The sequence below is a fragment of the Schistocerca cancellata genome, chromosome 5, assembly GCF_023864275.1.
Source record: "Schistocerca cancellata isolate TAMUIC-IGC-003103 chromosome 5, iqSchCanc2.1, whole genome shotgun sequence".
In the NCBI taxonomy this organism is placed as follows: domain Eukaryota; kingdom Metazoa; phylum Arthropoda; class Insecta; order Orthoptera; family Acrididae; genus Schistocerca; species Schistocerca cancellata.
This window is the reverse complement of record NC_064630.1, coordinates 30496127-30520081: the sequence shown is the minus strand read 5'-3', so window position 1 is coordinate 30520081 and position 23955 is coordinate 30496127. Positions and strand designations below refer to the sequence as shown.

Genomic DNA, 23955 nt, shown 5'->3' with positions numbered 1-23955 from the left:
CTTTAAATCATAATGTTTTTCCCGTGATCTGATTCTGATGAAATAAAAAGATGTATGTTGCCCCAAGCTACACTCGAGTTACCTGTGAAAACACCATGAAAACTTGTGTAATAGGTCTGGAGATTTATGTGTTCAAACAGACATGATGATTTTATAATTTTATTATTAGTGCAGCTTTTTACAATCAGTAAACTTTTAATTTTCATAATAACTTCCTCAGTCCCTCACAGTATTGAAAGAGAGTTTACTTTTCTGCCATGGCAAACTGAAATGTGGACAAGATGACTGCAAATTGCATGTAACTTTGTTAAGGCTATTTTCAGGTTGACCACATCAGTAATTTACAGGACCTTGTCATGTGGATGAACTTCCACTGCAGAAAAAACAGTAAAACATGCTGCCCCACAACACCACTTCTATGCTTAAGTGTGTAATTTTCCTATATTAAGAAGGCATATACTACCTGATGCCAGGTGAAGGTTGAGTTTCAGTCCTGTAGCACATTATGAGTACTGAGATAGCATGAGAAATAGGTAAACTAACAGATCAAAAATATGTCTATGATGAATATTAAATGGAAGGTTGGTGGGACACACAGCCAGGTGAATGGACAGTAGATTGACTTCAGAGACTCATGGTATCACCCACAAACCAGCCATTGTCCAATTTTTTCTTTCTTTGGTACTAAGGATTTCCAGCTCAGTGGTTTAAAAATTTGCTTGCTAGAACTCACTAATCTTTAACACTTAAGAGTTCCATCTTGTTAATAGCAAACAACCCCATGTTATCAAATTGTCTCATCCTCTCACTTTCATGTTAAGACAGTCCCTTCAACTAGGTCAGCATCTTCTTCACATACAGTATTTTATCACCATAAAGAAATTTCCTACACATTACATCTACACAGAACTTCTAGAAGATGAAAACCGAATTTTTAAAATTGTTTTCCAGTGGCAGTTAGTTAATTACAGGTTCCATATATAATCTGAATGATTTTTTTTATCAAACCCATGTGGAATGAGTCAGTTTACAGGATATGTATACACAATTAGTATTGACATTAATAAACATATTATTTTTTGAGTCTTAATCAAGCAACTACACAAGAATTTTTTTTCTTTTTTCCCTATGCTACCAGTTTTTCACTCAAAATTCGTCTGTGGAATGGAAGAAGTTGTCTAGGAAAAGTGATTTTAGGCTAGGTTCAGAACCTGCTTTCCTGCACTACCTGCCAGACATTTTATGGTATTGGCAAAAGACCAAAAATTTTTGTTGCTGCAAGTTGAGCTTGTTTCTGAGCCACTGACAGTTTTAATAATGGGTAATAAAAGTCTTTTTTTCCCTGTAGTGTTGTAGGTATGGACATCACTCTTCTTCTCAAATTGTGATGGATTATTTATCATGAATTTCATTAGTAAATATATATGTATTGTGTTGGTGCAGTTTAAATGCCTACCGTAACTCATTGAAGAGGTGCCTACATGATAACTGAAAGTGTTATTATTCTTACTGCTTACTTCTGTACACTTAGTACTTTGTTCCTCATGATTAGTAACCCCAGAAAATTATTCCATAAGCCATGCTACAGCAACTGTTGGCATGACTCTATTTATTGTACAGAACTGAATACAGTGTGTTCTCTCAAAATTAAGGGAAAGTCTATTTTCAAGGAAGTACTTAACAATTCTTTGGATAAACATCATTTACAATCTCTTCTGTTCCTCTCTCTCTCTAGTGGGATACATTACAACACTAGTATCACTTGCAAAAAATACTAATTCTGCTTGATGAATTAAGGATGATCATACACATACATAAGGAATAGGAATGGACCCAAAATTGAACCTTCTGGGATTTCTTCCATTATTTCTCCCTAGTCACTCAAATGTTCTTTCCTCTCAACATTGGATTACTAAGTATGACTTTTTGCTTTCTGTTTATTATCTATGTTTAAAACAAGTTGTGTGTAAAGCCATCAATTCCATAATACTTAAGTTTTGCTACCAGAGTAGTATGATGTTCTCAACCGTATGCCTTGGAAAGATACCATAAATTACCAACTGGTGATAATTTATTATTTATTTACTCATTATGCCTGATTCACTTTTTCTAGTCCAGTAAAACATCCAAGCATCGGCTGGTGTCAGTAAATTAACTTTCTGATTTCATCTCCACTATGAAGTGAGGTTCAGTACTTTGGAAATATTCTTACCCACTCTACTTAACTGATTCAAAATTACTTTTTCTTAATTACATGTGTTATAGTAACAGGAGTACAAAGTGCTCACTCATGGAAGATTATTCTGTTCCAACATTTTGGAGACTTGGAATGGCTTGAACACTTCCAAATGCATTAAGGCATACTCATATTCTTGCTCACAGACTTAGCAAATGTTTTGTCACTAGCCACTGATAGTGTATGAGAGCCTTTGCTGTGAAAACAGAGTGTCACTATAACATTTTACAAATTAACCATCTACTTTGTATAGATAGTACAGGTGTTTTGATTTTTCTAATGCAGTAAATATATCCTCATTTATGTATCTCTTTCCATCTAATAAATATAAATTAATGTTCTTCTCTTCAGTTTAATAAAAGTGATCAATAATTTGCTGCAATGTGGAATACTCCTTTTCCATCACTATATTATTTTTTGAGTCTTAATCAAGCAACTACACAAGAATTTTTTTTCTTTTTTCCCTATGCTACCAGTTTTTCACTCAAAATTCGTCTGTGGAATGGAAGAAGTTGTCTAGGAAAAGTGATTTTAGGCTAGGTTCAGAACCTGCTTTCCTGCACTACCTGCCAGACATTTTATGGTATTGGCAAAAGACCAAAAATTTTTGTTGCTGCAAGTTGAGCTTGTTTCTGAGCCACTGACAGTTTTAATAATGGGTAATAAAAGTCTTTTTTTCCCTGTAGTGTTGTAGGTATGGACATCACTCTTCTTCTCAAATTGTGATGGATTATTTATCATGAATTTCATTAGTAAATATATATGTATTGTGTTGGTGCAGTTTAAATGCCTACCGTAACTCATTGAAGAGGTGCCTACATGATAACTGAAAGTGTTATTATTCTTACTGCTTACTTCTGTACACTTAGTACTTTGTTCCTCATGATTAGTAACCCCAGAAAATTATTCCATAAGCCATGCTACAGCAACTGTTGGCATGACTCTATTTATTGTACAGAACTGAATACAGTGTGTTCTCTCAAAATTAAGGGAAAGTCTATTTTCAAGGAAGTACTTAACAATTCTTTGGATAAACATCATTTACAATCTCTTCTGTTCCTCTCTCTCTCTAGTGGGATACATTACAACACTAGTATCACTTGCAAAAAATACTAATTCTGCTTGATGAATTAAGGATGATCATACACATACATAAGGAATAGGAATGGACCCAAAATTGAACCTTCTGGGATTTCTTCCATTATTTCTCCCTAGTCACTCAAATGTTCTTTCCTCTCAACATTGGATTACTAAGTATGACTTTTTGCTTTCTGTTTATTATCTATGTTTAAAACAAGTTGTGTGTAAAGCCATCAATTCCATAATACTTAAGTTTTGCTACCAGAGTAGTATGATGTTCTCAACCGTATGCCTTGGAAAGATACCATAAATTACCAACTGGTGATAATTTATTATTTATTTACTCATTATGCCTGATTCACTTTTTCTAGTCCAGTAAAACATCCAAGCATCGGCTGGTGTCAGTAAATTAACTTTCTGATTTCATCTCCACTATGAAGTGAGGTTCAGTACTTTGGAAATATTCTTACCCACTCTACTTAACTGATTCAAAATTACTTTTTCTTAATTACATGTGTTATAGTAACAGGAGTACAAAGTGCTCACTCATGGAAGATTATTCTGTTCCAACATTTTGGAGACTTGGAATGGCTTGAACACTTCCAAATGCATTAAGGCATACTCATATTCTTGCTCACAGACTTAGCAAATGTTTTGTCACTAGCCACTGATAGTGTATGAGAGCCTTTGCTGTGAAAACAGAGTGTCACTATAACATTTTACAAATTAACCATCTACTTTGTATAGATAGTACAGGTGTTTTGATTTTTCTAATGCAGTAAATATATCCTCATTTATGTATCTCTTTCCATCTAATAAATATAAATTAATGTTCTTCTCTTCAGTTTAATAAAAGTGATCAATAATTTGCTGCAACGTGGAATACTCCTTTTCCATCACTACACCCAAAATCACTTGCACACATGAATCAACAGAGCACTGTTCAAGCAAATGTGGACTGACATGCCACTGATACTGCCACCAATTGCTCTAACTTTTGTGTTGTTATTTAACTCCTTTATTGCTTGATATGAAATATATTGTCCCAAGTTCAGCTGAAACCAATTGCTCTAACTTTTGTGTTGTTATTTAACTCCTTTATTGCTTGATATGAAATATATTGTCCCAAGTTCAGTGTAAATCAATAACCTAAAGATGGGAAATGTTAACGAAACTTGCATAAACACTGTTAAGGCAACTAAACTCAAAGTCCAACAATGTATGCCAACCCAGGTACACTATGCAGTGACATGATTCAGTAGCTGACATAAAGTGTAAACAGTGCAACAATGTCCACCTTTATAAGACAGCCATGTATTACAGTGTTCTTCTATGTGACCCACTTCCTGGGGCTGGTCTCACCAGCAATTCACCCTTTCACTCTCACAGCACCCTTTGCAGCCATGGCATCTGCCATAATATCAATGCCTGTGTGGGGTTGACCTCCAAGAGTTCTGGTGGGCATTCAAAAAGAAAAAAAAATTCTGTCTGGGATATAGGACTAGTAGTCCTAAAAACTATGGATTCAACATTAATACTGAATTATTTAAATTATTTTTACATGTCATCCCTTTCCCACCTACTGCCCTACCCCTATGGGTGATGAGACTGCCTCCAGCCAACCTAACAACCCTGAAGAGTAGTCCTTCACTTTATATTTTTCCATTTCATTCACTACATGCCTAAAAGTCCACTTGTATTACTATTTTTTTTTAAATGTTAGCTGAACAAATAATGATTCTTCTGTAGCCAATGACAAAATTATTAAATGAAATGGAGTTTTAACAGATCGTATACTATATGAGGATATGACATACCTGATTGCACACTTTTGTGAGTAATGGTTAGTCAGTTGTACTTAATTGGTTTTTAACATATATTATGTGGTACTGTTTGATTAGGCTATTTTTGAAGTTTCTTTTAAGGTCCATTCACCAAAATTCATTCATATTGTTCTTCTATGAATTGAAAATAGTAAAATACTTGACACTGGCCAAACATGGCACACAAAAAATAAAAAAAAAAAAATAATTGAAAAATATAGTATAGCAGCATAAATGGTTTCAGGAAAAAAATGGTTTATTATGCCCATATTTTCAACAGCTGTATAATTTCTGTAGCCCAAGATATGGTGGCGTAACATATCACATGGGGAAAGTGATATGTGTTACCCTATGTCTTTCTCTAATAGTGTAAATCAAACAATGGAAAATCCAGGATGGATTGGATATATTGTTACATTCTAATAGTGTAAGTGTTTTCAGGTTAGTTACTTAGTTGTGACCCACATACTATGCATGGAATCGTCATTTATTTTGTGCATCTGGTTGAGTTTGGATGGGTACAGGATATCTGCAAGATGGGGATACAAGCACAGTCTTTCTGCAGGTTGTGGCATGCTTGTAAATGATATGTAACTGAAGTGTTCTGAATTGTAAATACAAAATACAGTATATACATCTCTCAAGAGGAAGTGATGTCATTTCATAGAAGTCAGTTTTGCCAGAATGACATTTCCACTAGTGCAGAAAAAATTGACTGGTGATGATATCTAGTGCAGAGCATTACAATTTTACAGTCAATTAGCCATCCCTGTTTTTTGCAGCATAAACCATCTCTTTAACCATGACAATTTTTCTTTTCGAGTCACCAGTCTTCTGACTGGTTCAATGCAGCCAGCCCAAATTTTAAAATTGGCATGTCTTTTAATTTAAAGAAAATAATCATTTTGACATACCTTTCCAAGTGGGGGATGCACATCAAAGAAAAATGTCCTATTAATGTACCAGCTTCCCATTTTTCCAAAGTGTGTTTCATCCCAGCTGAAATACAATAACAAAAAATGAACATTTAGAAGCATATGTATTTCCAATAATAAACACATATATCAAAGTTTACTATTTGACACAGTAACTATGAAACAATATTGGTAACACCTGCCATGGTGACATGACAAGTGAACAATATATAGGTAACACTTAGACTCTTTTGCAAAATTAAAAATTTTTAAATGACCATTTTTGGATATCAAACATTCATTTTCAAGTATGAATTAGTGGTGAAACCACTACTTTATAGATAAATGATGATGCAAACAATTTAGGGGTAGAGAAGACAACTCACTCAATAGCAGAAGCATTGAGCTATTGTTAGGCAGTAGCTTTTGGGACAGTGCAATGAGTTAGAGTGCAAATACACATACCCAAAAACACACTCACATACACAATTATATATGATGAAGTGATGTTTCCATCACTAACTGAAATTTGAAAAGGGATGCTCGACATTAACAGCATTGTGGTTGGTAGCCCTGCACCAGGCAAGACATGCGATTTTTGTGCTCTCATACAAATACGTGATTTAGTCTGAAATAAAACTCAGTTTAATACTGATAATTAATTAAATATGTGTATTGGTGTGTTCTTTGAGCTCACCATTACAGGTTTCACTTTTCTTGGCGTATTAGTCCAGAAAATGCGAAAAGATCATAAAGTAGGGTTACAGCCATATTTTTGTTTACATTTTGGCACAGTAAACTTAAAGAATCTCATTTAATTGTTCTTTTTTCTTTCCAGTAAGTTAAGTACAGCACATTCCTTCATTGTTTTAATTCTTATTTGCGAAATGCAGCATAAATTTTAATTTGTTGTGTCTAGAAACTTTGCACATTGCAGCTTTGTTTACATACAGTTGCAAGTAGGCCTAATTTTCGTGAATGTGTTTTCTTGTTTCTCTGTAATTTAACTGATCATTGTCGCTAAAGTATTATTTTTACCAAGACTGAAAAGTGCCTGACTTGCCAAAATGTTAACTCTGGGGTTTTGTACGATGGATGAAGTAGTTCTTCTCCATTGGGTTGTCTGTAATGGCATGGCAACCGGAGAAATGAAATCAAGCTATGTTGATGCTGCTGAACTGTTGACCAAACTATGATCAGTCCTACCTAGAAAGAATCCCATACCGCACAGCAATATTCCAGCAGAAGACGGACAAGTGTAATGTAAGCTGTCTCTTTAGTGTGTTTGTCGCATCTTCTAAGTGTTCTGCCAACAAAGTGCAGTCTTTGTTTCGCCTTCCCCACAATATTATCTATGTGGTCTTTCCAATTTAAGTTGCTCGTAATTGTAATTCCTAGGTATTTAGTTGAACTGACAGCCCTTAGTTTTGTGCGATTTAATGTATACCCAAATTTATAAGATTTCTTTTAGTAACCATGTGGATGACCTTGCACTTTTCTTGGTTTAGTGCCAATTACCACTTTTTGCACCATACAGAAATTCTCTCTAGATCGTTTTGTAATTGGAATTGATTGTCTGATGATTTTACTAGATGGTAAACTACAGCGTCATCTGCAAAAAATCTAATGGGGCTGCTCAGATTATCACCTAGATCATTTTGTAAATCAGGAACAGCAGAGGGCCTATGACACTGCCTTGTGGAACACCAGATATCACTTCTGTTCGACTTGATGATTTACCATCTATCACTATGAACTGTGACCTCCCTGAGAGGAAATCAAGAATCCAGTCACACAAGTAAGATGATACTCCATATGCAAGCAGTTTGATTAATAGTCATTTGTGAGGAATGGTATCAAAAGCCTTCTGGAAATCTAAGAATATTGAATCAATCTGAGATCCCTTGTCAACTGCACTCATTACTTCATGGGAATAAAGAGCTAGCTGTGTTGCACAAGAACAATATTTTTGGAATCCATATTGGTTATGTATCAATAAGCCATTTTCTTCAAGGTGATTCATTGATAAACTTTTCAATGCCCCCCCCCCCCCCACAACCCCAACCCCCACCCTCACCCCCATAAAAAGTCAAGAGGTGGAAGGTCTGGAGACCATGGTGGGTACTCAACAGCTCCTCTTTGACCCATCCATTGTCCAGGTAGATTTTCATTCAAGTAGGCCCTAAGATCTCTGTGGTAGTGAGGCGGAGCACCATCTTGTTGAAGGAAAAATCTTTCATTTTCAAACCCCTCTGAGATGGCAGGTAACACTGATGTTCCCAACACATGTAAAAACACCTCTGCAGTTACGGTACCTTCAGAGAAGAATGGGCCAATCAAACCATGTGATGACAGACCACACCACAGATTAACATCTAGTAGATTAACATGTTTGTCCATGTTAAAGTGAGGATTTTCAGGGGCACAGTACAAGCAGGTAAGGCAGTTGAAAGTACTGTTCAGTTTGAATTGTGCCCATCAGACCAGATAACCATCCCTGTAGCCATTCATGACTGAGTAAGATGGCGCAGTGGTTAACACACTGGACTTGCATTTGGGAGGACCATGGTTCTACATCTACATCTACACCTACGTGATTACTCTGCTATTCACAATAAAGTGCCTGGCAGAGGGTTCAATGAACCACCTTCAAGCTGTCTCTACTGATCCACTCTTGAAAAGCACGTGGGAAAAACGAGCACTTAAATTTTTCTGTGTGAGCCATGATTTCTATTATTTTATTGTGATAATCATTTCTCCCTATGTAGGTGGGTTCCAACAGAAAGTTTTCACAATCATAGGAGAAAACTGGTGATTGAAATTTCATGAGAAGATACCCGTCACAATGAAAAACGCCTTTGTTTTAATGATTGCCACTCCAATTCAGGTATCATGTGTGTGTCACTATCTCCCGTATTTCATGATAATACAAAATGAGCTGCCATCTTTGTACTTTTTCGATATCATCCATCAGTCCCATCTGATGTCGATCCCACACCTCACAGCAATACTCCAGAATAGAGCGGACAAGCGTAGTGTAAGCAATATCTTTAGTAGACCTGTTGCACCTTCTGAGTGTTCTGCCAATGAATTGCAGTCTTTGGTTTGCTCTGCCCACAACATTATCTACGTCACTGTGCAAATTAAGGTTATTTGTAATTGTAATTCCTAAGTATTTAGTTGAATTTACAGCCTTCAGATTTGTGTGACTTATCATGTAATTAAAACTGGTAGAAGCCGATCTCGGGGAAGATCAGTTTGAATTCCGTAGAAATGTTGGAACACATGAGGCAATACTGACCCTACGACTTATCTTAGAAGAAAGATTAAGGAAAGGCAAACCTACGTTTCTAGTATTTGTAGACTTAGAGAAAGCTTTTGACAATGTTGACTGGAATACTCTCTTTCAAATTCTGAAGGTGGCAGGGGTAAAATATAGGGAGCAAAAGGCTATTTACAATTTGTACAGAAATCAGATGGCAGTTATAAGAGTCGAGGGACATGAAAGGGAAGCAGTGGTTGGGAAGGGAGTGAGACAGGGTTGTAGCCTCTCCCCGATGCTATTCAATCTGTATATTGAGCAAGCAGTAAAGGATACAAAAGAAAAGTTCGGAGTACGTATAAAATCCATGGAGAAGAAATAAAAACTTTGAGATACGCCGATGACATTGTAATTCTGTCAGAGACAGCAAAGAACTTGGAAGAGCAGTTGAATGGAATGGACAGTGTCTTGAAAGGAGGGTATAAGATGAACATCAACAAAAGCAAAACAAGGATAATGGAATGTAGACGAATTAAGTTGGGTGATGCTGAGGGAATTAGATTAGGAAATGAGACACTTAAAGCAGTAAAGGAGTTTTGCTATTTGGGGAGCAAAGTAACTGATGATGGTCAAAGTAGAGAGCATATAAAATGTAGACTGGCAATGGCAAGGAAAGCGTTTCTGAAGAAGAAAAATTTGTTAACATCCAGTATAGATTTAAGTATCAGGAAGTCCTTTATGGAAGTATTTGTATGGAGTGTAGCCATGTATGAAAGTGAAACACGAATGACAAACAGTGTACACAAGAAGAGTATAGAAGCTTTTGAAATGTGGTGCTATAGAAGAATGCTGAAGATTAGATGGGTAATCATGTAAGTAATGAGGAGATACTGAATAGAATTGGGGAGAAGAGAAATTTGTGGCACAACATGACTAGGAGGAGGGATCAGTCGGTAGGACACATTCTGAGGCGTCGAGGGATCACCAATTTATTATTGGAGGGAAGCGGGAGACCAAGAGATATATACACACTAAGCAGATTGAGAAGGATGTAGGTTGCAGTAGTTATTCGGAGACGAAGAGGCTTGCACAGGATAGAGTAGCATGGAGAGCGGCATCAAACCAGTCTCTGGACTGAAGACCACAACATCAAAACACATGTAAATTGATAATAAAATTGTGTATAAACATATAAAAGTGATGAATCTAGAATTTGAACATCACCAGATAAATAGTTTCTCCAAAAATCAATTATCTGGGTGAATTTAAAGATACAAAGTTAACTTCATAATAGTATGGGTATTTTTGTATAAAAAATTGTACAGTAGTAGACTGGGCTTATCCATTACAGATGTTTAAGAACCTGTGACTGTTTATTCAATACAAATACAAAAACCTTTCAGATCTATTCAGGCTCATCTTCAGGTTCAAAGACTGGTTTATGGAATGAATAACCATTAAAGGAAAAAAAAAGACTGGTAGAAGTTTTCTGTGTTTAAATTTAACATCAGTGTCTTGTAAAATTACTTTCAACAACTTTAGGTATAAGTTAGAATACAGAAGTTACAGCACCATATTCTGTCTAGAAAATGAGACTGATGTACCAGTTTAAAAGGATTAATGTAATTTAAATGGGTACAGCAAATGTACCCTTGCAATGGCAAGGAAAGCGTTTCTGAAGAAGAGAAATTTGTTAACATCGAGTATTGATTTAAGTGTCAGGAAGTCGTTTCTGAAAGTATTTGTATGGAATGTAGCCATGCATGGAAGTGAAACATGGACGATAAATAGTTTAGACAAGAAGAGAATAGAAGCTTTTGAAATGTGGTGCTACAGAAGAATGCTGAAGATTAGATGGGTAGATCACATAACTAATGATGAGGTCTTGAATAGAATTGGGGAGAAGAGGAGTTTGTGGCACAACTTGACTAGAAGAAGGGATCGGTTGGTAGGACATGTTCTGAGGCATCAAGGGATCACCAATTTAGTACTGGAGGGCAGTGTGGAGGGTAAAAATTGTAGAGGGAGACCAAGAGATGAATACAGTAAGCAGATTCAGAAGGATGTAGGCTGCAGTAGGTACTGGGAGATGAAGAAGCTTGCACAGGATAGAGTAGAATGGAGAGCTGCATCAAACCAGTCTCAGGACTGAAGACCACAACAATAGCAACAACAACATGTAATTGAAATTTAGCGGGTTTCTTTTAGTACTCATGTGAATAAATTTACTCTTTTCTTTATTCAGGGTGAATTGCCACTTTTTGCACCATACAGATATCTTATCTAAATCATTTGCAATTCATTTTGGTCATCTGGTGACTTTACAAGATGGTAAATGACAGCATCATCTGCAAACAATCTAAGACACCTACTCAAATTGTCTCCTATGTCATTAATATGGTCAGGAACAATAGAGAGCCTATAACACTTTCTTGGGGAATGCCAGATATTACTTCTGTTTTACTCAATGACTTTCTGTCTATTACTATGAACTGTGACCTATCTGACACAAAATCACGAAACCAGTTGCACAACTGAGGCGATATTCCATAGGTGCGCAGTTTGGTTAGAAGGCACTTGTGAGGAACGGTGTTGAAAGCCTTCTTGAAATCTAAGAATATGGAATCAATTTGACATCCCCTATCGATAGCACTCAGTACTTCATATGTATAAAGAGCTAGTTGTGTTTCGCAAGAACGATATTTTCTGAATCTGTGCTGGCTATGTGTCAATAAATTGTTTTCTTCAAGGTACTTCATAATGTTCAAATACAGTGTATGTTCCAAAACCCTACTACAAATCGACGATAGTGATATGGGCCTGTAATTTAGCAGATTACTCCTACTTCTCTTTTTGGGTGTTGGTGTGACTTGAGAAATTTTCCAGTCTTTAGGTACAGATATTTCTGTGAGGGAGCGGTTGTATATAATTGCTAAATATGGAGATATTTTATCAGCATACTCTGAGAGGAAGCTGATTGGTATACAATCTGGACTGGAGGCCTTGGCTGTATTAAGTGATTTAAGCTGCTTTGTTACACAGAGGACATCTACTTCTATGTTTCTCATCATGGCAGTTGTTCTTGATTGGAATTCAGGAATATTTACTTGGTCTTCCTTGGTGAAAGAGATTCAGGAAACCATGTTTAATAACTCTGCTTTAGTGGCACTGTCATCATCGACTTCACCGTTGTTATCGCACAGTGAAGTTATTGATTGTGTCTTGGCACTGGTGTGCTTTATGTACAACCAGAATCTCTTTGGGTTTTCTGCCAAATTCCGAGACAGAATTTCATTATGGATATTATTACAAGCATCTTGCATTGAAGTACGCGCTATATTTTGACCTTCTGCAAAACTTTGCCAATCTTGGGGATTTTGCATTCTTTTAAATTTGGCATGCTTTTTTTCGGTGCTTCTGCAACAGTGTTCTGACCCGTTTTGTGTACCATGGGGGATCAGTATCATCACTTATTAATTTATGTGGTATATATCTCTCAATTGCTGTTGATACTATCTCTTTGAAATCATTCCACACCTTTTCTAAGCTTACATGATCAGATCGGAAGGAGTGATGACAGTCTCTTAAAAAGGCGTTAAGAGCATTTTATCAGCTTTTTTAAATAGATATACTTTGTGTTTCTTTTTGATGCAACTTCCTTATGGTTGCTAATCCCAGCATTTGCCACAATACTCACTATTTGTCCAGGCTTATTTGTTGCTAAGAGGTCAAGTATGCTTTTGCAACCATTTATGCTTTGACTAGACTCATGAAATAATTGTTCAAAATAATTTTCTGAGAAAGCATTCTGTACAATTTCGGAAGACGTTTTATGCCTGCTGCCGGCTTTAAACATAAATTTTTCCAGCATACTGAGGGTAGATTGAAGTCACCACCAACTATAATTGTATGAGTGGGGTACCTATTTGAAATGAGACTCAAGTTTTCTTTGAACTGTTCGGCAACTAAAACGATCCAATTAATAGTTTAGTTTGATTGTCAAGTACAGCCTCTGCCCATACTATCTTGCAGGAACTATATCTATTTCAATTTCACTACAAGGCAAATTACTTCTGATACCAATAAATACTCCATCACCAACTGTATTTAATCTATTCTTTCTGAACACTGTTAGATCGTTTGAAAAAATTTCAGCTGAACTTATTTCTGGCTTTAGCCAGCTTTCTGTACCTATAACTATTTGAGCTTCAATGCTTTCTATTAGGGCTTGGAGCTCTGGTTCTTTCCCAACACAGCTACAACAATTTACAACTACAATACCGATCATTTGTACAACTACCTTACCGTGTTTTACCTCCCCCTTTTAGACGGACACCCTTTCTGAGGTTCCCTGAGACACATCTGACCTAAAAAACTGCCAAGTGCCTTCCACACATCCCCTGCTACGCATGTAGCCGCTTCCTGTGTGTAGTGGACTCCTGACCCATTAAGCGGAACCTAGAAACCCACCACCCGATTGCGCAAGTCAAGGAATCTGCAGCCTACACAGTCATAGAACCGCCTGAGCCTCTGATTCAGACTCTATCGTTGATGCTGCAGATGGTGAGCTCCACCTTGATCTCTCAAGCAAGACTGGGAGTCTTTATCATTTCTGCTAGCCGCCCGAAACCAGAGAGAATCTCCTCCGATCCAAAGCGACACACATCATTGGTACCGACGTGGGTCACCACCTGCAGTTGGCTGCTCCCTGTACTCTTCATGGCATCCGGAAGCACCCTTTCCAGATCCAGAAGGACTGTCACCGGTATGCACACAGAATACACACTGGCTTCCTTCCCCTCCTTGGCAGCCACGTTCCTAAGGGGCCCCATTAATCGCCTAACATTGGAGCACCCAACAACCAGCAAACCCACCCTCTGTGAATGCCCAGACCTTGCAGGCCAAGAAACTTCCTCTGGAACAGGGTGGATGACTGCATCCGGATTAGAGACATCATCAGCCACAGATAACGCCCTAAACCTGTTCGTCAAACGAACCAGGGAGGCCCTACAATCGGCCCCTCAGAAAGTTTTTCGCTGCCTGCCAGACTTAAGAATGATTTTTCACTCAACCACAGGTGAGGGGTCAACCTCAGTACAGCAGTGGACCGATTGGGGGACACGTGGGGTGTGCTCGACGTCCCTCGCATCCCCGCGTCTGACCCCCACAGTGACGCCCCTTGGCAGCAGCCTAAAGCTGTGTGATGGAAGCCAATACATACTGGAGCTGTGAGCGAAGGGTCACCAAATCAGCTCACATCTGTGCCCAGCAATCAAAGTTCCTATCCATTACTGCAGTCACTCCTGTTTGAAGCTTCTAAAAATATGTAACAAACGAACGGTGTACTCAGCTAATTAGCAGCAGGAATTCAAAGTGCTCTCTCACTGACAGTCTACTCGACACTGAGCTACATTAACCAAATCAAGCAAAAGCCTATACGATACGAGGGTTGATATAAAGGTCGATAGCAACGGCTGTACTGTATGCTACACTTTTATTAAAATAAAAGGTTTTGCCTAGTAAGCACTTGAACATGCAAGAAATTAAAAAAATAATCTAGTAACTACACAGGTATCTGTAAATAAGTCGCTCCTGTTGGAAGCTTGTAAAAATGTACAACAAACAAATGGTGTACTCGCCTTATTAGTAACAGGAACATGAGGTGCTCTGTCTCTGACGGTCTATTCAACAAATCTATGTCTGGCCATCCTGATTTAGGTTTTCTGTGATTTCCTTAAATCATTTCATGTAAATACTGGGCTGGTTCCTTTGAAAGGGCACAGCTGGCTTTCTACCCCATCCTTTCCTAATCTTATGGTACCAACAATCTTGCTGTTTAGTCCCTTCTCCCAGATAATCCAACCAAACCATTCATCCTTGCAAAGCATGCCTTCAAACCATTCACAGTACTCCATCCTTCGATCTGGGTCGTCTTTGTTCATAGTGTGCAGTGATCTTGGAATGTACGCTTTCCACTTTGCAGCCTTCAGAATTAATCATACGCTTGATCGGCTTATGCTGCTTTCACGTGCACCCTGTTTCACAGGTTTTTGAGGTGACCTAGTAAAATGTTGCAACACAGTAGCAATGGATGCTGGACATGTTGATGCTTTTGGTCAGACAGACCTTTCCTTATGAACATCCTGAACAGTACCATCAAATTCAAATTTATCCCGAATATAATAAATTGTTGTATGTGTTGGCGGCTGAGTTCTGTACACATTATGCCACTGCTGTATGTAGCACCTCTACCATTTTTTCGTACTTCTAGTACCAATACAGCCTTGTGTTGCTCAAATGACAGTCTTATTTCATTTATTGCTACAGTGTCCTCTGCTGGAAAATGCATGCCAAGATCTGTTGAGAAAACGGTGGACTATGCTACAATGGTGGACTATGCTACTGCACAAAATTGCAATGATATGTCATTTTGTTCCAAAGAAATTAACTACCAAAGAGTGTCTACATGTTTCTGGCACCCTCTATGTGTAAGGAGTGGCGAATCAGACATGGGGGTGTCAGTTTTCTGACAGTTCTTGTGAGCCAGTTTTGTTACAGTTTTATGCAATAAATATGTAATTCTGAAAGAAAACATAGTGTTAATTTGAATATCTTGAAATTTCTCTTAGTATTGTAAAATCAACAGCTACATTATCAAGGACTCAGCAAGCTGCAGCAAATTTTGATGGAGCAGATAACTAGCAAATTCTTTTACAGATACTGCAGCATCTGGGTTGGCGAGAAATGAAGATGAGTATATGCTAATTACTTGCTACATCCCGGTATATTTCAAACTGATGCAATAAGTTGCTCTAAAAAGAATTGAAAAAATAGCTGGCATGCCTGCCACACCAAAAGAAAAATGCTGTAATAGATAAAGCCCACATAGGGTATTTATAACTAGAAGGTGCTTAGATCCATATCAAGCAGCAGCTGTAAATGTACAAATGCCACGTCAATCTTCAAAAAATAAGCCCTCACCCTCCAATAATTTTTTCTAACAGTGTCGTCAGGGCACTGCAAAGGATAGGTACCAATGATTGAGTATGCATTAATAGATTTTTTAAAAATCACCACACACACATAATTTACAGGTAGGTTTCTTGACTGTCATGAGTGGCATTGACCATTAACTGCAAGAAATAGGCCAAATAACATCACGGGGGTTGATAACATCTAATTCTTCTTCTACTTGATTCTTAGCACTGTTAGCTGCAACTAGCAGAAAACGTGCTGTTGGTTCTGCACAATTTTGGCGATTTTTGGGATAAACCCACGCTGCAGTGTTCTTCTCCAGCACACCAGTGTACAAGTGTGCACACAGAAACAGCTAAGTGAAAAAATCCGTGCTTTATGCAGATTTATTTAAATATAAAAGCTGACTTAGAGTTTTCTTTTGTTTGAGACCGTGTATACAAAATTTGTGTGTCGATTTGAAGTTCTATATTTGGATATTTTACTGTTCACACTGCTTCTGGATAATCTTTCATTGATTGTATCAATACCCATTTTTATCATGATATATTCAGAAATTTTGAACGTTTATGAGTGTCCTGATAAACTTGTACTGTTATCAGCAGTTACAGGCTTAAACTTAATTGTGCTCTTTTAAAATTGTTGAGAACAGTAGACCTATCCTCACTCAAAACAACTATTCTCTAATTTCATTGTACAATTACACAAGAAATACGTTATTTTTGAAAGCTTACAAAACTATGTTTTCGTAAGTTACCGGTAGAAGTATTTTGGATATGTAGCTTATTTCGTCATAAATTAGTGTTTCTGATTCACTGTTCTGCAAAAGAATACATCACCCCCAAGTTCCATTGTAAATCAATGCAAAGAAATGTGTGTTCATGAGACTTTTCAGAAGCTACCATTTTCCTTTGCATAATATATGAGCAATTTGTTGTAAATCGGCATTTGTGATTTACTTACTGTAGCAGATATTCTAACATATCATGTTACATCTAGTTTTCTCTTAAAGAAGAGTAGCCCTCTATACTATCTGCATTTATTGTAAAATAACTATGTTTTTCAGTTTGCTAACATCTGTTAACTAACCTGAAAATGTTTTAGGAAACTAGTAATTTTTGCCACACGTTATTTGTTGTTGTTGTGGTCTTCAGCCCTGAGACTGGTTTGATGCAGCTCTCCATGCTACCCTATCCTGTGCAAGCTTCTTCATCTCCCAGTACTTACTGCAACCCACATCCTTCTGAATCTGCTTAGTGTATTCATTTCTTGGTCTCCCTCTATGATTTTTACCCTCCATGCTGCACTCCAATGCTAAATTTGTGATCCCTTGATGCCTCAGAATATGTCCTACTAACCGGTCCCTTCTTTTGGTCAAGTTGTGCCACATACTCCTCTTCTCCCCAATTCTATTCAATACTTCATCATTAGTTATATGATCTACCCATCTAATCTTCAGCATTCTTCTGTAGCGCCACATTTGGAAAGCTTCTATGCTCTTCTTGTCCAAACTATTTATCTTCCATGTTTCACTTCCATACATGGCTACACTCCACACAAATACTTTCAGAAACGACTTCCTGACACTTAAATCTATACTCGATGTTAACAAATTTCTCTTCTTCAGAAACGCTTTCCTTGCCATTGCCAGTCTACATTTTATATCTTCTCTACTTCGACCATCATCAGTTATTTTGCTCCCCAAATAGCAAAACTCCTTTACTACTTTAAGTGTCTCATTTCCTAATCCAATTCCCTCAGCATCACCCGACTCAATTCGACTACATTCCATTATCCTCATTTTGCTTTTGTTGATGTTCATCTTATATCCTCCTTTCAAGACACTGTCCATTCCGTTCAACTGCTCTTCCAAGTCCTTTGCTGTCTCTGATAGAATTACAATGTCATTGGCGAACCTCAAAGTTTTTATTTCTTGTCCATGGATTTTAATACGTACTCCAAATTTTTCTTTTGTTTCCTTTACTGTTTGCTCAATATACAGATTGAATAACATCGGGGAGAGGCTACAACCCTGTCTCACTCCCTTCCCAACCACTGCTTCCCTTTCATGCCCCTCGACTCTTATAACTGCCATCTGTTTCCTGTAAAAATTGTAAATAGCCTTTCGCTCCCTGTTTTTTACCCCTGCCACCTTTAGAATTTGAAAGAGTGTATTCCAGTCAACATTGTCAAAAGCTTTCTCTAAGTCTACAAATGCTAGAAACGTAGGTTTGCCTTTCCTTAATATTTCTTCTAAGATAAGTCGTAAGGTCAGTATTGCCTCACGTGTTCCAATATTTCTACGGAATCCAAACTGATCTTCCCCAAGGTCGGCTTCTACCAGTTTTCCCATTCGTCTGTAAAGAATTCGCGTTAGTATTTTGCAGCTGTGACTTATTAAACTGATAGTTCGGTAATTTTCACATCTGTCAACACCTGCTTTCTTTGGGATTGGAATTATTATATTCTTCTTGAAGTCTGAGGGAATTTTGCCTGTCTCATACATCTTGCTCACCAGATGGTAGAGTTTTGTCAGGACTGGCTCTCCCAAGGCCGTCAGTAGTTCTAATGGAATGTTGTCTACTCCCGGGGCCTTGTTTCGACTCAGGTCTTTCAGTGCTCTGTCAAACTCTTCACGCAGTATCGTATCTTCCATTTTATCTTCATCTACATCCTCTTCCATTTCCATAGTACTGTCCTCAAGTACATCGCCCTTGTATAGACCCTCAATATACTCCTTCCACCTTTCTGCTTTCCCTTCTTTGCTTAGAACTGGGTTTCCATCTGAGCTCTTGATATTCTTACAAGTGGCTCTCTTTTCTCCAAAGGTCTCTTTAATTTTCCTGTAGGCAGTATCTATCTGACCCCTAGTGAGATAAGCCTCTACATCCTTACATTTGTCCTCTAGCCATCCCTGCTTAGCCATTTTGCACTTCCTGTCGATCTCATTTTTGAGACGTCTGTATTCCTTTTTGCCTGCTTCATTTACGGCATTTTTATATTTCCTCCTTTCGTCAATTAAGTTCAATATTTCTTCTGTTACCCAAGGAGTTCCACTAGCCCTCGTCTTTTTACCTACTTGATCCTCTGCTGCCTTCACCACTTTATCCCTCAGAGCTACCCATTCTTCTTCTACTGTATTTCTTTCCCCCATTCCTGTCAATTGTTCCCTTATGCTCTCCCTGAAACTCTGTACAACCTCTGGTTCTTTCAGTTTATCCAGGTCCCATCTCCTTAAATTCCCACCTTTTTGCAGTTTCTTCAGTTTTAATCTACAGTTCATAACCAATAGTTGTGGTCAGAGTCCACATCTGTCCCTGGAAATGTCTTACAATTTAAAACCTGGTTCCTAAATCTCTGTCTTACCATTATATAATCTATCTGGTACCTTCTAGTATCTCCAGGATTCTTCCATGTATACAACCTCCTTTCATGATTCTTGACCCAAGTGTTTGCTATGATTAAGTTATGCTCTGTGCAAAACTCTACCAGGCGGCTTCCTCTTTCATTTCTTAGCCCCAATCCATATTCACCTACTATGTTTCCTTCTCTCCCTTTTCCTACTACCGAATTCCAGTCACCCATGACTATTAAATTTTCGTCTCCCTTCACTACCTGAATAATTTCTTTTATCTCATCATACATTTCTTCAATTTCTTCATCATCTGCAGAGCTAGTTGGCATATAAACTTGTACTACTGTAGTAGGCATGGGCTTCGTGTCTATCTTGGCCACAATAATGCATTCACTATGCTGTTTGTAGTAGCTTACCCGCATTCCTATTTTCCTATTCATTATTAAACCTACTCCTGCATTACCCCTATTTGATTTTGTATTTATAACCCTGTATTTACCTGACCAAAAGTCTTGTTCCTCCTGCCACTGAACTTCACTAATTCCCACTATATCTAACTTTAACCTATCCATTTCCCTTTTTAAATTTTCTAATCTACCTGCCCGGTTAAGGGATCTGACATTCCATGCTCCGATCCGTAGAACGCCAGTTTTCTTTTTCCTGATAACGACGTCCTCTTGAGTAGTCCCCGCCCAGAGATCCAAATGGGGGACTATTTTACCTCCGGAATATTTTACCCAAGAGGACGCCATCATCATTTATCCATACAGTAAAGCTGCATGCCCTCGGGAAAAATTACGACCGTAGTTTCCCCTTGCTTTCAGCCGTTCGCAGTACCAGCACAGCAAGGCCGATTTGGTTAATGTTGCAAGGCCAGGTGAGTCAATCATCCAGACTGTTGCCCCTGCAACTACTGAAAAGGCTGCTGCCCCTCTTCAGGAACCACACGTTTGTCTGGCCTCTCAACAAATACCCCTCCGTTTTGGTTGCACCTACGGTACGGCCATCTGTATCTCTGAGGAACGCAAGACTCCCCACCAACGGCAAGGTCCATGGTTCATGGGGAAGGTTTTTGTGTTGCCTTAATAGAAATATTGTTTTGTGTATTTGCTTCAATTCTCATACGGAATTAGCAACTTCTTAGCTCAACAGAATAAAAAATAATCAGCTGGCTTAATTTAAAGTTATTTATTCATGGCCTTGTAATACATTGCACCAGCCAAAATGCAGCCCCACTGTGAATGCTGCTCTCGAAGCCAGGATGAGTTAACTGAAGTCTGTAAGCTGCTGGACACCGCCCTGGCTACTGTCAAACAATTGGCAGCTGCTGTGAATCTGTATGTTCGAAGAGCTCCAGAGAGTCATGTACCAATGATACTGGTACCAGAAGTAACTCAAGTACTATCCTCTTCTGTGTATCCTGTCTCCTCTTCAGAAAGTGTAGGATCTGTCATTACTCATCCACCTGACTGTGAGTGGTGTGTCAATGGTAGATCTGGACATCCTGTACAGGGTGGACGGGGACCAGGGAGGACTCAGAGAGTTGCACCAATCATCCTAACCAACAAGTTTGAGGTGCTCTCTTTCACTGAAACTGAAACTGAACCAGTGGGACTCACTTTGCCTGTCTGGAGGGGAACCTGTTTTGTCTGGTGTCAAGAGGAGGCAAACACGAAAGGGTAGGGGTCTATTAATAGTCGGCTGTTCAAACATGTGGCAAATGATGGTACCCTTTACAGAAATGGCAGTAAAGGACAGGAAAGGACACCAGGTGCACCCTGTGTGTATGCCTGCAGGCCTCACTCAACATGTTGAAGAGGCTATTCCAGCATGCATCAAGGAGCAGGTTGTAATCAGGGTGTGGCACATGTTGGAACAAGTGATGCCTGTCATCTGGGCTCTAAAGTCATGCTTGGGTCATTCAAGTGATAAAGAAAGGGTTGATAAGATCAGCTTTCCACATGGGGTTTCAACAAAGCTCAGAATTAGCAGCATTGCCCCGGAACGGACCATGGCCCTTTGGTTCTGAGTCGAGTGGAAGTACTGAACTGGAGACTTTGAAGGTTCTGTGACAAGCTAGGCTGAAATGTCCTGAACTTACACCATTGGGTTGAGAACTGCAGAGTCCCCCTAAATGGGTCAGGTATGCACTACACATCAGAAGCTGCTACTTAAGTAGCTGACTGTGTGTGGGGTGCACACAAGAGTTTGTTAGGTTAGGTGACACTCCATCCAATCCAGATAATGACAGCTGTAGGAAACCTGGAAGTATCAGTCTAAGATCAAAAGAAATGCCTCCCACAGCTGAGAGTATTAAAATCCTAATGGTAAAATGCTGAATCATTTGCAACAAAGTGCCAGAGTTTGAAGTGCTCATGAAAAGCAGTGAAGCTCTCACAATACCAGGTACAGAAAACTGGTTGAAACATTAAATTGCAGCAGTGAGATTTTTGGGGAGAATATTAAAAGGATAGGCATATGGGAAATGGGGGTAGTGTCTATGTCACAGTCGGCAACAAAACTCGAATCCACTGAGATAGAAACCGAAGCAGCATGCGAGGCTGTTTATGCAAGACTCAGTATTAGGGATTGGCATAAAATGATAATTGAATCCTTTCATCACCCACCAGACGCATTTCCTGATGTAACCGTAAGCTTTAGAGAAAACCTCAGTTTACTTGTATGTACGTTCCCCAATCATACTGTAATCACTGAGTGGGGTTGCGCAGTGGTTAACATACTGGACTTGCATTCAGGAGGATGACAGTTCAAACCCATGTATGTCCATCCTAATTTAGGTTTTCCATGATTCCGTAAATTGCTTCAGGCAAATGCCGGGATAGTTCCTTTGGAGGGCATGGCTGACTTCCTTCCCCGTCCTTCCCTAATTTGATGGGACCAATGACGTCACTGTTTGGTCCCATTCCCTAAATCAACCACCAACCAACCAACCATACTGTATCATTTGAGGAGAGTTTAATCGTCCAAAAATTAATTGGGAAAATTACAGTTTTGTTAGCGGTGGACATGATAAGACATCCAGTAAAACATTCTTAAATGCCTTCTCAGAAAACTAACTGGAACAGATAGTTATGAACCCCAACCATGATGGAAATATATTGGCTCTAATGACAACAAATAGACCTGACCTCTTTGAGGCTGTCACATTGAAACTTGTATTACTGACCATGATGCAGTTGTGGCAACATCGATTACCAAAGAACAACTAAGGCAAGCAGAAAGACATATATGTTTAGTAAACTAGATAAAAAATCAGTAGTGTCATATCTCAGTGGGGAACTTGAAACTTTCAGCACAGGGCAGAAGCATGTAGAGAAACCAGGGCTCAAGTTTTAAAAGAATACTTGATCATGCACTGAATAGATATGTATCCAGTACCACAGTTCATAATGGGAAGTGAAATACTACAACCCTTTTTGGGATCCTGTATCCTCTTCCAGTCTCATCCCTACCCTCCCGAAGAGGGCATATGTGTCATATAAGTAATTCACACAATTTTAAACTGCTGCTTTGATTTTGTCTTTTCTGGTTATCTGGATTCGAATACACTGAAGATTTTTTTGCAGCAAATTAGAAATTTGCGCTAATTTAAGCTATTGTTTTGACATTGTTTACGTTGGGCCTCACCAGTATGCACAATGAAGGGAACATGTTGGATTAAAAGCTGATGTACCATCACAGTTTGTACATTATACAAACTTTAGGCACATGGTAGGCATAATTTTGCTATTGTAATTATGGAGTAATTAACGATTAAAGTTCTAATATTTCTAAATATCAAAAGACAGCTAATTTTATGTTTTCAAGTTAAAAAATTGTTTGTATCCCTAATAGAAATATGACATGATGATCTTTCAGCCAGAACCAAATATGCTCATATTCTAATTGGTAATAGTTAACAGAACTGTAATTACAACTATATAGAAATGTAAAATTTTACTCGTACAACATTTAATTAATTGAATCTAGGCCTTAGATTCAATAAAACTAACCACTCTGTTCACTGGTAAATAATAGGGTGATATTCTTTAAGTAAGTAAAATGATATATGCAAATTAATTAAATATATTGTTGGAGTGATAAAACATGTAATTTAGAGTCTTAATAGAAACAGATTCTTTATTGTCTTTGTATGAAATAATTCACTTTTATTTCATGTAAATTTCTATGTAATTTGGGAAGATGTGTGTAAAAATTTTTATTTTATTTTTATTGTATTGCCTTAAATTCAATAAAAGTAACCACTCTGTTCACTGGTAAATAATAGGGTGATATTCTTTAAGTAAGTA

At 38.2% G+C, this 23955-nt stretch overlaps 1 protein-coding gene across 3 annotated transcripts in view; it reads right to left on the bottom strand.

Moving 5' to 3' along the window:
- The window catches only part of LOC126187397 (protein O-mannosyl-transferase 2), a 191214-nt gene that overhangs the window by 114216 nt on the left and 53043 nt on the right, over positions 1-23955 (bottom strand). For all 3 annotated transcript variants that reach the window (XM_049928456.1, XM_049928455.1, XM_049928454.1), the window contains one exon: positions 6054-6138. In XM_049928456.1, the coding sequence (XP_049784413.1) occupies positions 6054-6138 (85 nt within the window). The remainder of the gene's footprint in view (positions 1-6053; positions 6139-23955) is intronic.